Raw genomic sequence first — 13,958 nt, 5'->3', positions numbered from 1 at the left:
GTGATGGTGAGGAGGTCACGTGGGGCATAAATCTAATTAAGTACTAGTAACGAGTTCCTGAACTTGCTAGGCAAGAGCTGGTTAGCTCTCAGAACAGCTCTTGGAGCCACCTATTCTAGAGCAACCTGTGGCCAGGTCTGTATGATGCTTTGCCCTTCAGTGGGTCCTGTCCCTCCTAGGAAAGGCAAAACCTCTGCAATATTTGGGGAAAACAGACCACAAAGCCAGAGGGCTCAGTTTTTCCCCAGGACCCTGTCATTGCTCGCCTGCTTGTGGGGTCTCCTTGCTGAGCCAGAACCATCTCCAAGGCTCCTGCTGCTCTTTTTGGAGGGTATTTAGTGCCATAAAACAAGCTCTGGGGCTCTCACCTTCAGCTCTTCAGCACATCTCCTCAAAGCTAAGGAGGTCTTTTTTTAAGAAAAAAAAAACCACCTCTGAGTACGTACTTGAGCTGGAGCATAAGCTCAAGAGCTTTGCTGAACTGGAGGCTCACCTTCACTAACAGAAGAGGGCTCATAAGGTGACCTCTGTTTGTGCATGCAAATAACAGCAGAAGTTAGGAAGGATGGCACCTTTTGGAGGAGGAAATTTCCGAAACAATTCCTGGGGTCCCAAATTTAGGAGAAGGTGAAATAAAGAAAGGGGGACTGGTCTGGAAGACCCTCCTATTAAAACTGCAGGAGTCCTGCAAGGGGACTTCTGGGGCTGCCAGCCAAGGGAGAAGACATGCTGAAGGATGAATAAGGATGGAAACATCCATCCTGGCCACAGGTGTGGGCTATTGCCATAAAACCTGTGCTTCCAGAGCACAGAAACCCAGCCCATGCCAAAGTCTGGGTGAACTCCCCTTGGAAAAGCAGAAACAAAGGGATGCCAGGAGATGCTGAGGCAGGGAGTTTAGTGCTGCTCTCCACCTCTCCCCAGGATGATGCTGGCATGATCCCAACCCCAGCCATGTCCCTGGGACACGTGGCTCTGCCACTAATGGGACAGGAGAAATGGGGGGAGCCCAGTGGCACCGCTTCTGCAGGGTGTCCTCCTCTCCCCCAAGAGGGCAACAGCCAGTTGGGCAGATCTGTAGGGTAGACAGAGAGTGCAGGGAAACTTGATATATTTTATCCAGACTTTTTAAAAGCGCATGGCAAATGCTTCTGTATAAGGCTCTTCAGGAAGCAAAGGCATTATAAAGAGATTAGAAACTGGTTGGAAGACAGAAAGTGATGACTAGGAATAAATATTTTATTTCCATCCTTCCCTGGCTCTCTGCGGGAAGTGGCAGCTGCTTCTCACCAATCTGGGGAGGAGAAGAGCAAGAAGGGACCGTTCATTTTTGGTAAGCTGAGCCTTGCAAGAGCTGCAAACCTGCAACAGGGCTTGAGAGGAGGAGACAACAACAAATCAATGGCATTGCTGGCTGGAAGGAGCAATTACCATGACTTATACACACTGCTTGCTTCTAAATTAACCAGCAGCACTCAGGAGAAGACCTGTGTCTCTCTCTAAGGGCAGCTGGTTGGAAAACAGCGCATTGTGCACAGAAGAGATGAGGAACAACATCATCACCCTTGGGGGGGGGTAGGGGGCTCAGAGAAGGAAAATTTTCACGACAGTGCGCAGAAGGTTTTGCAATTGTGGTAGGTGCACTCAGCTGGGATGCTGTGTTGTGTCTGGATAAATAAGATGGGAGGGGGATAAAAGAGGGAATGAGCTGAGGGCAACCCAAGAGGTGGGCAGAGCAGAGCCAGAAGCAGCATCGAGCTACAGCAGTTGAGCAGGGGCTGGTGCAAGAGGAGATGGCAGGGGAGGCAGATGCATCTCCTCAATCCCCCCACCAAGGGGGGGGTGAATGTGCTTTGAGGGGAGGAAGGGGTCTGCTGTTGCCTTTTCTAATCTGCAGGACTCACTGCTGCAGGGCTTCACTTGGGCTGAGGGCTTAGCCTGACTCAAAGAGCCCCTGCCAAAAAGCGGGGTGTGAACAAGAAGACCAAGTCAAACATGGCAATGGGAAACCTAAAGGCCTGACAGCTCTCAATTATCAGGTTTGAGAAGAAAATGCTGCAATTCCCCAAGCACTCTAGCCCTTGTCTGGCTTTCCAGCAGTGCAGGCTCTGGGGACATGGGGAGTCCTGGGACCGCTGCCTCAGTGTGGGTTTTGGGAAGCTTCTGTGCTCTCTGACACTCACAACACCAGCTTTGGGCTCCAGGGTCACAGCTCCCTGCAGCGTTTCAACCTTGCAGTCCCCTCAAACCAGGTCACGCCAGCCTGTGCTTCAACCCCAGGAGGTGACACTTCCGAAGCCCCCACCACATGTGCTGCCCTAGCAATGGGGGGCTGCCTTAATTGCCTCCCCAAGCCTCTCTGTCCTGCCGGGAGCCTCCTCTGCTGCCTCCCAGAGCCAGGAAGGCTCATTAAGACTCGCACAGGGAACGTGCCGTGCTTCCAGAGCATCTGGTACAGGAATGGCTTCTAGAGCTGCGGCAGCAGACGTTACTGGAGGCAGCAGCTAAGGGCACACGTGTGACACTGCCTTGCCCAGCAGATCAAGGGATCCAGCTTGGGTGCTCTCTCCCCCAGAGCAGAGAGCTGGGTTGCTTTCAGCCATCACGTATTCCTGCATAACAGCGTCCCCTTCCCTGAGCTCAAGGCTGTGTGGTAGGGCTGATCCCAGTGAAATCTGGCTTCAGCATCCCCTCTGGACATCCTGAGCACTGCTCCAGCCTCTGGAGAGTTGCAACCATTTTACTCACTTCAGGGCAGCTACAAGGTAGACATTGGCATGTCCCAAGTCCCCTGCCCAGGTCCGTCGGTGCTGCCCAAGTTGGTGCGGAGCAGCATCCAGCCCCTGGGCTGCAGGCAACAGGCAGGACAGCAGGCCTTTAGCTTCACCTTTATCACAGAGAGGAGAAGGGCACAGCAGGGCCTGCGTCTGCAGGGATGACGGGCAAGTCCCAAAATCTGGCCAGAAGCAGCCAAGAAAAACAGTCTGTGAGTGCCCTGTGCCTGATGAAGAGTCCAGCCTGCCATCCAGTCTCCTACCACAAGGAGATGGCTAAAAACAAGAGCAGGGCAATCTATATATATTGTATAAACACACATTTTGCAGTTGGTGGTTACACTTGTTTCTCAGCTAAGGAGTACAACACACTCTGATGTCGTGTGGCAAACGGCACTTCTTTGTTTTCATGCATTTCAGCATGGCTGCCAAGAAGGGCTGAAAGAGTTTCCACTTGTGATTCATGGTGAAGAAGAAAGGAACTGCCAGAGCAGAGCAATGATGACAGTTCCTTACAGATCCAGAGGTGTGAATCAGGTGCTCCGGTCTTGCATTCACCCATGGATGGGCACCTGTTCACTCTGTATGGAAACTACAGACAAGAGGATGTGAAGCCAGCTGTCTAACTGCCTTCTGCACTAGCAGCTAAGGGATGTGTCACCTGTGGTGGCCCAACAAGGCTTTGACTGGCTTGAGGCATTGTAGAGAGGCAGCTCATGGAGACTCTGAGCTTGAGGGTCCAGAAACCAACTGCCCACGTTTTGCTAAGCCACAGCAGGTGGGAACAGGCCAGAGGGATGCCCTCCTTCCTCAGGAGGCCCCTCTACCTTGCAGCCACCGGAATCACAAAAAACCCCCCGGCTTTCCTCTCTTTGAGCCCTCTGCAGTTTTGGCTTTGTCCATTTTGCCTTAGCTTTTCACCTAGGAGTCACTGATGATCCTCACAACCAGTCCCAGCATTTCCCGAGGGAAACGCTCCCTGGGGACACATTGATCAAAACCGAAGCCTGTTTAATTGAACCCAGAATCAGACGTGCCTGTGCCTGCTCCCCTCACACACACACATGCACACAAACACACACACACCCCCCCCACACACACACACACTCCAGCTCACCCCGTCTTGCTGCTTAGTAGCAAAAGTGGGTGAACCACACAGGGATTAGAGCATTAAAAAAGCCACGGCAAGAACACGATGCTTGAAAGCACCATGTCCCTGGAGAGATTAGAGTAGCTGTCTGGAGCTAAAGTAATGATGATGGAAAGATCTTTTTCCTTGCAGAGGTTCTAGTCCTAATTATCTCTCCTGCAAAAATGTATATAAGCCTATCTCTCGGCTTTTATCTGTCTCTTGACAATTTTCGCTCCCTGCCTGTCTCGCTGCAAGAGGCTGGTGCCGGCCTAAGGGAGGAAGGGGAAGGAATTGGCACAGGAGGTGGAGCAGCAGGACAAGGAGAGGGACAGGAGGCAGTGTTTCATTGCCATCACCGGTGGCAGCCAAGGCAAACGGGAAGACAAACCATCACTGTAGCCTTGTCTTTCCGAGCCCAGAGCCGGCTTCGCTGCCTCCACCACTGGCTTTGTCAGGCAAATGAGAAGCAGGGGGTCTGATTCACTGTTACATCAGCAGGGGAGGCAACAAGATGTCCTCCCTACAGCTATAAGAGGCTCTAGCGAGGGAAGAGGGCAGGAAAGTGCCCAGCTTGGTCCTCCCCCACTCTTTTCCTTCTCAGGCAGCTAGGAAGTAGTTCCTCTCAGCAGCCAGCCAGCAAGGAGGACATGTCAAATACAGGCCAGCCAGAAGACCACGCGGAAGGTCTGGCCCACAAACCATCCTGCAAGACAAGGATGGGCCCTGATGGAAACCCAGGCATCACGCCCCCCAGCCAGGGCTTGGCCAAGGAGAAGTCGTTCCCCGCAGTACAGTCCTGCAGCTTGCTGTTCTCCACCTATATTAATTACAAATACAATCCTAGACCCCCAGGAAACTGTTTAAGCCTCGGTGTAAAAGCAAGTGGTGTTTGGGTAGCAGGATACAGAGACAACAGGTTTCCTAGAAAGCTGAGAGACAAGGAAAACCTCAAAGCAAACAGATGTTATGAAGCCATGGAGGGCAGCAGGGGGACAATGAGTCCAGTGGGGATCATGGAATCACAGAATGGTTTGGCTTGGGAGAGCATCTAGTTCCAGGCCCCTCTGCATGGGCAGGGACACATCACCAGACCAGGTTACTCCAAGCCCCACCCAACCTGGCCTTGAACACTTCCAAGGAAGGGGCATCCACAGCTTCTCTGGGCAACCTGTTTGAGTGTCTCACCACCCTCACAATCAATAATTTCTTCCTAATGTCTAACCTAAATCTACTCTCTTCCAGTTTAAAACCATTACCCTTCATCCTATCACTACATGCCCTTGTAAAAGGCCCCTTCCCAGCTTTCCTGTAGCCCCTTCAGGTACTGGAAGGCTTCTGTGAGGTCTCCCTGGAGCCTTCTCTTCTTCAGGCTAAAAAAAAACCCAACTCTCTCAGCCTGTACTCATAGCAGAGGTGCTCCAGCCCTCTGATCATCTTTGTGGCCCTCCTCTGGACTTGCTCCAAGAGCTCCATGTCCTTCTTTCGCTGAGGGCTCCAGAATTGGACACAGTACTGCAGGTGGGGTCACACCAGAGTGGAGTAGAGGGGGAGAATCACCTCCCTTGACCTGCTGCCCATGCTTCTTTAGATGCAGCTCAGGATGTGTTTGGCTTTCTGGGCTGCAAGTGCACATTGCTGGCTCATGTTGAGCTTCTTGCCCAACATCACCCTGTCTCCTCAGGGCTGTTCTCAATGCATTCTCCATCCAGCTTGTATTTGTGTTTGGGATTGCTCCAGCCCAGTGCAGGACCCTGCACCTGGCCTTGTTGGAACTTCATGAGGTTGGCATGGGCCCACCTCTCAAGCCTGTCAAGGTCCCTCTGGATAGCCTCCCTTCCTCCAGCATGTCAGCCACACCACACAGCTTGGTGTGGTCAGCAACCTTGCTGATGGTGCTCCATCCCACTGTCCATGGTGCCCACAAAGATATCCAACAGCACCTGTTTCAGCACTGACCCTTGAGGAACACCGCCTGCCCCTGGTCTCTATTTGGACATTGAGCCATTGACTGCAGCTCTTCAAGTGCCACCACCCAGCCAGTTCCTTCTCCACTGGGAGGTCCATCCACTGAATCCATGTGTCTCCAGCTTAAGAGACAAGGATGCCAGGTGGGACGGTGGCAAACGCTTTGCACAACTCCAGACAGATGTTGCTCTTCCCTTACCCACCAGCTCTGGTGGCAAGCCTGTCACAGAAGGCCACCAAGGGGTGGGGGTTCGTGTTACAGGAGCTGCTCACAAACTCATGACCCATCCTCACCCTCACAGCACCATTTTTCCTTCCTTCCTTCCTTCCTTCCTTCCTTCCTTCCTTCCTTCCTTCCTTCCTTCCTTCCTTCCTTCCTTCCTTCCTTCCTTCCTTCCTTCCTTCCTTCCTTCCTTCCTTCCTTCCTTCCTTCCTTCCTTCCTTCCTTCCTTCCTTCCTTCCTTCCTTCCTTCCTTCCTTCCTTCCTTCCTCCCTTCCTTCCTTCCTCTTTCTTTCTTTCTGTCTTTCTGTCTTTCTTTTCTTTTCTTTTCTCCTTTCTTTCTTTCTTTCTGTCTTTCTTTTCTTTTCTCCTTTCTTTCTTTCTTTCTGTCTTTCTGTCTTTCTTTTCTTTTCTTTTCTCCTTTCTTTCTTTCTTTCTTTCTGTCTTCCTTTCTTTTCTTCTTTCTTTCTTTCTTTCTTTCTTTCTTTCTTTCTTTCTTTCTTTCTTTCTTTCTTTCTTTCTTTCTTTCTTTCTTTCTTTCCTTTCTTTCTTTCTGTCTTCCTTTCTTTTCTTTCTTTCTTTCTTTCCTTTCTTTTCTTCTTTCTTTCTTTCTTTCTTTCTTTCTTTCTTTCTTTCTTTCTTTCTTTCTTTCTTTCTTTCTTTCTTTCTTTCTTTCTTTCCTTTCTTTCTTTCTGTCTTCCTTTCTTTTCTTTCTTTCTTTCTTTCCTTTCTTTCTTTCTGTCTTCCTTTCTTTTCTTCTTTCTTTCTTCCTTTCTTTTCTTCTTTCTTTCTTTTTCTTTCTTTCTTTCTTTCTTTCTTTCTTTCTTTCTTTCTTTCTTTCTTTCTTTCTTTCTTTCTTTCTTTCTTTCTTTCTTTCTTTCTTTCTTTTCTTTCTTTTTCTTCCTTCCTTTCTTCCTTTCTTTTCTTCTTTCTTTCTTTCTTCCTTTCTTCCTTTCTTTTCTCCTTCCTTCCTTCCTTCCTTCCTTCCTTCCTTCCTTCCTTCCTTCCTTCCTTCCTTCCTTCCTTCCTTCCTTCCTTCCTTCCTTCCTTCCTTCCTTCCTTCCTTCCTTCCTTCCTTCCTTCCTTCCTTCCTTTCTTTCTTTCCCTGCCTTCCTGCCTTCCTTTGCCTTCCTGCCTTCGTTCCTCCCTTCCCTCCTTCCCTCCCCCTCGCCTCCCGCCAGGGACACAGGGCACAGCCGCTGCGAGGCAGGCGCTCCGCAGCCACCCGCCGCCGCAAGGCCCCGCCCGGCGGCCGACAAGGCGCGCAGCCAGTCAGACGCGCCGCTCGGCGGGCTCGCAGCCAATGGAGAGCGAGGTGGGCGGGACTTCCTGCAGCGGTTGCTACGACAGCCACGGCTCTTCCTTAGCAACCGGCGCTGGGGCGGCGGTGCGGGCCGCGGCGGCGGGAGGTGAGGCTGCGCCCCGAGCCCCCTCGTCCCTTTCCTTCTCCCTGCTTCGGTTGGGGCTGCTTGTTGAGCCCTTCTTTTCATCCTCCTCTTCCCCTCGCACCTCCCGCGGAGCCGAAGGGCGGCGGCCCGGTGTGAGGGGGTACTTGGAGTGTGCGGCCTGCACACTTGACCGTGTTCCGCCGCTCCTCCCCCATCCCCCTGCCCCATGGAGCGGCGCCAGGGGCGGAGGAGGCAGCTCCTCCCCCCTGGTGGCTCTTAGCCCGCTGCCGGGGCTGTGAGGTGCCGTTCCGGACTCGGGGCTGGCGGGCTGCCCCCAGACCAGCTCCCTGACCTGTCTTTTCACCGGCGCAGCCGCCCGTCGGTGGCTCCTTCCCGGGGAAACCGCCGCCGGCCCGTGGGCCAGCCCCCGTCTGTGGTCCCGAGCCGGTCTCTGGGAGAAGCTGGCTGTTGAAGTTGCCTCCGGGGTTTGCCCCACTGCACGGGGCCGGCGCCAACCAGGCGGCGGTTGTGTCCTGTGGAGGGGACGTCTGCAGGTCCCCTGCGTGAGGACAGAGTCGGTCAGAGTTGGTCCTTTAGCCACTAACTCTGCAGACTTGGCATAAGGGTTTGGTCTGTGTAGTGTTGTTTTCCCCTCAATATGGGGTCACCCTTGCTTCCTCTGGGTAGGAGAGGAAGGTGCTTTGTTCCGGATGAGAGAACCAGGGGGAAGTCCACAGTGAAATGTTCTGAATCTGCCAGTCGGACTGAGCTGTGGCTCTGCGTTGCCCAAGAGGAGCCTGGTTGGTAATTAGGCCCAGAGGCACGGTCCAACATTTTCCCATATGGTCCTTCCTGGCTGACAAATGCTCAGGGATGTGAAGATCAAGTGCTTAACACCAGACCAAATGTTCCTGTTAAACATTTCCGTCCAGACATGTGCACTGATCTTGTTCCTAAAATATTCTTACCCTTTGCTTGTCATGCAGGGTTTGAAACCCTCGTGGATAATAGCATTGTGGAAAAATCCTTTTGGAATTAATCAATAGACAGCTGATGTATTGTTCTCTCCTCCCTTGTCAGAAGCTGTGCCCTGACTTGCCTCTTCCCTCAAGCTTCGTTGGTGCTTCTGGGAAGTGCTGTGCTCTTGAGGCATCGTTTATGGAAAATTATATGGTTTTTTTGAAATCTGTTTGCCTTAATGGTCTGTGAGATAACACTCTTAAGTGCGTGGTGTCTGAAGATGGTGCTGAGAAACAGCAAGATGACTGGGATGGGGCGATATTCTCGTAATAGTTTTATTTCTCCTCTGCTTTAATTCACAGCTTTCTTTCTGTTTCCCGTGTTTGTTTTTGTTCAAGCAGTGTTCTCTGTGCCCATCAGTTACCCCTCCTGCTGAGGCTGCCCTGCCTGTGTTCACAGAGCTGTGTTCCTCCTGGCTGTCTGTGCCACAGCACCTTGCTGAGCTCCAGGCAGCCCCTCTGCCCCTTCCCGGGGTCACTGTGGAAGGACCATGGCAGACACCGGGGAGGGGAAAAAGGAAGAGGCTGATTATAAAAGACTTCACAGCTTTCCACTGATTAGGGTAAGAAGAGGGATGGACTACAGGTTTACCAGTGTCACCTTCATTTATACTAACCTTTCAAATTAGAATTTCCCCCACTGAATAGCTGCTGTGAGAACGTGTAGACTAATGGTGCTGTAGAGTGATCTAAGTTGTTACCACTGCTTTCTCCCTGTCCTTGACCTCTCTCAGGGAAACTGATGATTTTTAAGGTCCTTTCCAACCCAAACTGTTTTATGAATAACATCGTTGTTCCCCCCATCAGCCAGGGAAAGCCTAGGGCAAAAAGTGATCCATCCAATAGATTAATCATGCTGCCTTTGGAGCCCTCTTCTGTGTTCTAGGTGCAGCTTGTTTTTTTACCTAGAGGAGCTGAAGTAGAAGATCTCGCTAGCCAACCAGATGAGAAGAGGAAGAAGTGTAACTTAGTCTCCTTTGTTATGCTTATAGCAATAATTAAGGACTGTGGTTGGAGCAGCATTAACATGCTTTCTCTTCATCTTAGAAAAACAAAATATATTTATCTCCTCCTTTAAGCTATGCTTACTTAGTGCTAGTCTTAATGTTAGGTAGAGAATTCTGCATTGGCTGGGACAAAGGACTGAATGGATCACTTGTGATGCAATACCCTGTTTTCATATTTTCCGTTCTCTGCAACAGCGCAAGTGCTCAGGGTGCTGACCAGCCTGCATGGCTGGTGGTGCTTCTCACCTTGAAGCAAGCATTGAAAGTCCGATGGAATACCTGCCTTTTGCCTATGCCCCACAGCCTAGGATCCTGCTATAGCCTGCACAAAAGGGATACTCACTGTTGTCTTGTGATTAGCTCTTGGATTTTCTGCTGCATTCCTCTTGTTTGCTCTTTCCAGCACTCCGACATGCCGGAGGAGATGCGTGTGGAGGCCATGGAGCTCTGTGTCACAGCGTGTGAGAAATATGCAACCAACAACGAGGTACTAGCCAAATCCCAAAATGACCAGCCTTCAGTTACTGCAGCTCAAGGAACGTGCAGGAGCAGGGCTAGGGCTGCGGGGCAGAGAGGAGTCAGATCCTGACATCCTATTACTCTATTTCTTTACTGAGCAAAGGTAGAAGAAAGGTAGGAGCTTGGCTAGATCTCAGAATCAGTTCCCTTTGTCAGCAAGATCCCTAATAGCACTTTGCTTTCCTGCAGGAAGCAGAGATTGGTTGCAATGCTGCCTTCTAAACCTTATCTCCTTCCTGGTCCTGCCTGGCCTGTGACATGCTTCCTTTCTGTTCATGAAACACTTTGTGTCCTGAGGGCTTGGTTCAGAGCTGTGTGGAGACAGGCCCTTCTCATCTCTTCGGTGCTGAGCTAGGCCATCCCTGTTAGAGTGGGGAAGAGACTTGTTTTAAGGCTGAGCACATGAAAGTCTTTGAACCTTTAGGCACAGCCTGTTAAGTCTTCCCCTTTGGCTTTCAGCATCTTGCATGAAGTTATGGAGATGGTAAAAATGGGGGGTGATGCAGAAGTTAGAGTGTTTGGAAAGGTTGCTCTTAACTTTGAGAGCCAAAGATAAAGGTGAACACACCTTGTTCTGTGAGCAGGGCACATACTGCTTGTTGCCAGAGCAGTTTTATGTTGGAGCAAGGAGAAATGAAGGCAGAGATTCCTTCTGTCCCCCCCTGCCTGAGACAATGCATGTCATTGCAAAATCTTCCCTTCTCCTTTTTTTAGATCAAGCAGGGTGTGATGTGGGAGAAGCAAGCTTTTTAAAAGTCAGCCTAGTTTCAGTGTTTTGGTAATTAGCTGGAGAAGAAAAAATGGACTCCTGTAAAAATAGGCACAGCTTAGTGACCTGAATCTCCTCTCATGCTCACTACACCCATCATAACTCCAGCAGCATCTAAACCAGAACTCTTGCTCCAGACTGTGTGAGCAAGAGAAGTGATTGCTAGATGCAGTTCTTTGCTTTCTCCTAACTGCTGTGTTGGAGGTTCCTGAAAGCACAGAGGTTTGCCCTTGGGTGCAGCTCTGGGGAGCTCCCAGTTCCTGCTGTGCAGCTGTTGTGCCTGTTGCCTATGGCTTGAGTGATCTGTTAAAAGGAGGAGGAGAAGACATGGGGGATGTTTGCATGAAAACTCAGTGCTTACTCTATCTCACCCCATGCTCTCCTTCTTAACATTCTCCAGAGCGCTGCCAAGATGATCAAAGAGGTGATGGACAAGAAATTTGGGTCCTCCTGGCATGTGGTGATTGGGGAAGGTTTTGGCTTTGAGATCACTCACGAGGTGAAGAATCTGCTGTACATGTTCTTTGGTGGCAGCCTGGCTGTGTGTGTCTGGAAATGTTCCTGACATCTGGCTGGGTCCCAGACTTGCTGCGTAGAAGAGATTTCTTCCTTCTCTTAACAGGTTTTGTACAATCTGGAAGTGGGGCTTTATTTTTAATAGTTAAACATCAAGATTGATTTTTTTTTTTTCATGCTGTTGTAACAGTTCCATGGGATAGATATAGTTGGGGGGGGTGTGTGTGTATGTGTGTGTGTAAACTTGCTAAGCTGTCCTGTCCTTGCTTGTGGGATTTCTCATCTGTCTGGCTCTTTCCTTGGCGCCTGAGCCGAAACAGGAAGGAGGTGGGGAGCAGGTGATCTCACGGCACACTGCAGGTCCATACAGCAGCATGAGGAGGGGGAAGAGGAAGAGAAGAGGTGCTATCTAGTCCTATGGTTTTTCTCCTCCCACTTGTTCCACATCGTGTTTTCTTCTCTGCCATCTCCCCACCATGTGGTATAGCTCTGACCAGCACCTGTCTCTCCTCTCTCTGAATACCTTCTCTTTCCCTTTCTAAAATGTCCCTACAGAACTGGCAGTGCCAAGGGTCTCCCTGCCCATGGTGGTGTTAGCCACAGGGAAGCAGGCTCAGCTTGTCCTTCCCTGCTTCTTTTGGGAGGGTGCAACAGCTGAGCTGCCTGGGTGTAGGAGGTTGCTATTCAAACTGCCCCCTCCTTTCTCACCCACCACACACTGAGATAGCATGAAAACACGGGTGGCTGACGACGCCTGGGGAGTGGGTGAAAGCTCTTCATAAGGCTCGAATGCCTCCCTGTCAGTCCTCGGGGGTGTTGCAAGTGCTGTGTACTTTCAGCATCTTGTTTGGAGGCTGGTAGAGGAAGGAGGCTCCATGTGAGATATCACTTGGTCATCAGAAACCTAACGTCTTCTTGGACTTGCCTTCTTTTAGCCTGTTTCATTCTTTTTAAAGCTGTCAGTGTTGGAGGATAAAATGAACATAATTATATGTTGCGTATATGGTTTATTTATATAAATCTGGGGAACTGTGTTTTTACAATAAAAGTTAAGTAAAATGTCCTTTTTTGTGTGTCCTAAAATGAAAACCCTGAAGTGGAGGATGAGAAGCAAAACTAGTTCAGGACACATGGAAGTAAGCAAGCAATGCAGTAGCTCAGGCAGAGGACAGTGACAAGTGTCCATCCTGCCTATTTCCTGAGTGACTTGTAGGTTCCAGAGATGTGCTCTCATCTTCCCTGTTCAGTTCCTTTCACCACTGCAAGCCACGGTGCTGAGGAAGGTTGCCAGGCCTGCAGTACTGCCAGCCAAATTCCTCAGTCCACACAGTTGTCCAAGTAGACACAAGGGAATGTGCCCGTGTCCTCTGCCCAGCCTGCATGCCTCTGCTCTGGCCTCTGGTGTCTCCCATTAGTGACTTCCTTGATTTTCAGACTCTCAGAATATTGCCAGCAGTACCACTGACACCTCATGTTTTATGAGAGGCCACACTCTAGTCCAAATTCCAAAGGACCTTTCTGAATCAATGCCCACAGTGGAGCGAACTTGTTCCTGCTCTTACCCTTAGTGTGATGCTAGAGATGTCCTTCCTCCATTTCATCATGTCAGGAGCTGTTTGATAAGGAATTACAGTAATGTGAAGACTATTAGAAGTTATTTCAAATTTGGACCATCTGTGCTGGCTGAGCCCCACATTGTCTCGCATAATTCCTTACTGATCAGGTAGAAGGGACTTTCAAGGTGGGGGGACATGTAAGTGGTACCATAAGGTAGTTGGTACCATGATACTTGCCCTGCATGGTCGTCCACAGTGGCAGGAGGATTGTGCAGTGCAGAAGAGTCCAAATCCTTTGAGCTGTCTCTTGGTGTGGTGAACTCTGTCTTGTACCAGCTGGCTGCCTGTAAGTGACGACAGCACTGTTCACTGGTGCTTTCTGCAGCTGGCAGGTGGAAAAGCTGTTCTAGGTTCAGAGGAAAAGGTAAAGCCGGTGTCTTCGGAATGCTCCGTGTTGGAGCTCGTTGATACCTTCAGCCATACCATACTCTCTTTAATCATGCGTCTTTCAGACTAATGAATAATTAACTGCTGTCTGCACATGCACAGACACGCCGGTCACAGGCATCTCTGCAGGGTCATGCTGACCTGCAGGTGATCATAGGGAGCTGCTTACCTCAGCACACGATCTTTTGGCCTCACTGCTGGTCTGTTATCAGCTTGGCCACCAGCTGACCAAAACTAATGTCTCCGTGACCTGCTTTGGCAATAGGCAGCTGTTGACCACTCCCCAGCTTTCCCAAAGCATGAGTGTGCAGGCAGATGGAGGTGAGCTAGGTGTGAATGTGCAGCTCCCACACTGTGACTCCCCCAAGGCAAGTGCAAGGTGGCTCACAGGAGAGCTGCAGGCTATTTTTGTTTCCATGGGTAACAGCTTCTCCACAAGAAGTTGCCACAAAGAAGCAACCATCTTAACTGGTTTGCCTGCCTGTCATCATGAAAGCTCAAACCTCAGATTCCCAAAATTCAGCTGTGCACGTCAGGCAAGTGTTCACTAGGACAGATCCATTTTCGTGCCTATTGCACGTTGAGCCGTGCTGTGCCAGCCCCTGTATGTTAGAAGAAAGACCTTGGCTATCCTCTTGCCATGAAA

At 50.4% G+C, this 13,958-nt stretch overlaps 1 protein-coding gene across 3 annotated transcripts; it reads left to right on the top strand.

The window, feature by feature from the left end:
• The first annotated feature begins 7,444 nt into the window (after positions 1-7,444).
• DNAL4 (dynein axonemal light chain 4) lies at positions 7,445-12,372 on the top strand. 3 transcript variants are annotated; one of them, XM_051608026.1, is made up of 4 exons: positions 7,445-7,500; positions 8,841-9,061; positions 9,909-9,992; positions 11,194-12,372. In XM_051608026.1, the coding sequence occupies exons 2-4, from the start codon at positions 8,990-8,992 to the stop codon at positions 11,356-11,358; spliced, it is 321 nt and encodes a 106-aa protein (XP_051463986.1). In that variant the 5' UTR covers positions 7,445-7,500; positions 8,841-8,989; the 3' UTR covers positions 11,359-12,372. The 3 variants fall into 3 exon arrangements, with proteins under 3 accessions (XP_051463986.1, XP_051463988.1, XP_051463987.1); XM_051608028.1 differs by having other exon boundaries at positions 7,452-7,500; positions 8,899-9,061; XM_051608027.1 differs by having other exon boundaries at positions 7,455-7,500; positions 8,838-9,061.
• The last annotated feature ends 1,586 nt before the right edge of the window (positions 12,373-13,958 follow it).

Source organism: Apus apus, chromosome 1 (genome assembly GCF_020740795.1).
Source record: "Apus apus isolate bApuApu2 chromosome 1, bApuApu2.pri.cur, whole genome shotgun sequence".
NCBI lineage: Eukaryota > Metazoa > Chordata > Aves > Apodiformes > Apodidae > Apus > Apus apus.
The sequence above is the reverse complement of the archived record's forward strand: the minus strand, read 5'-3'. Positions and strand labels throughout refer to the sequence as shown.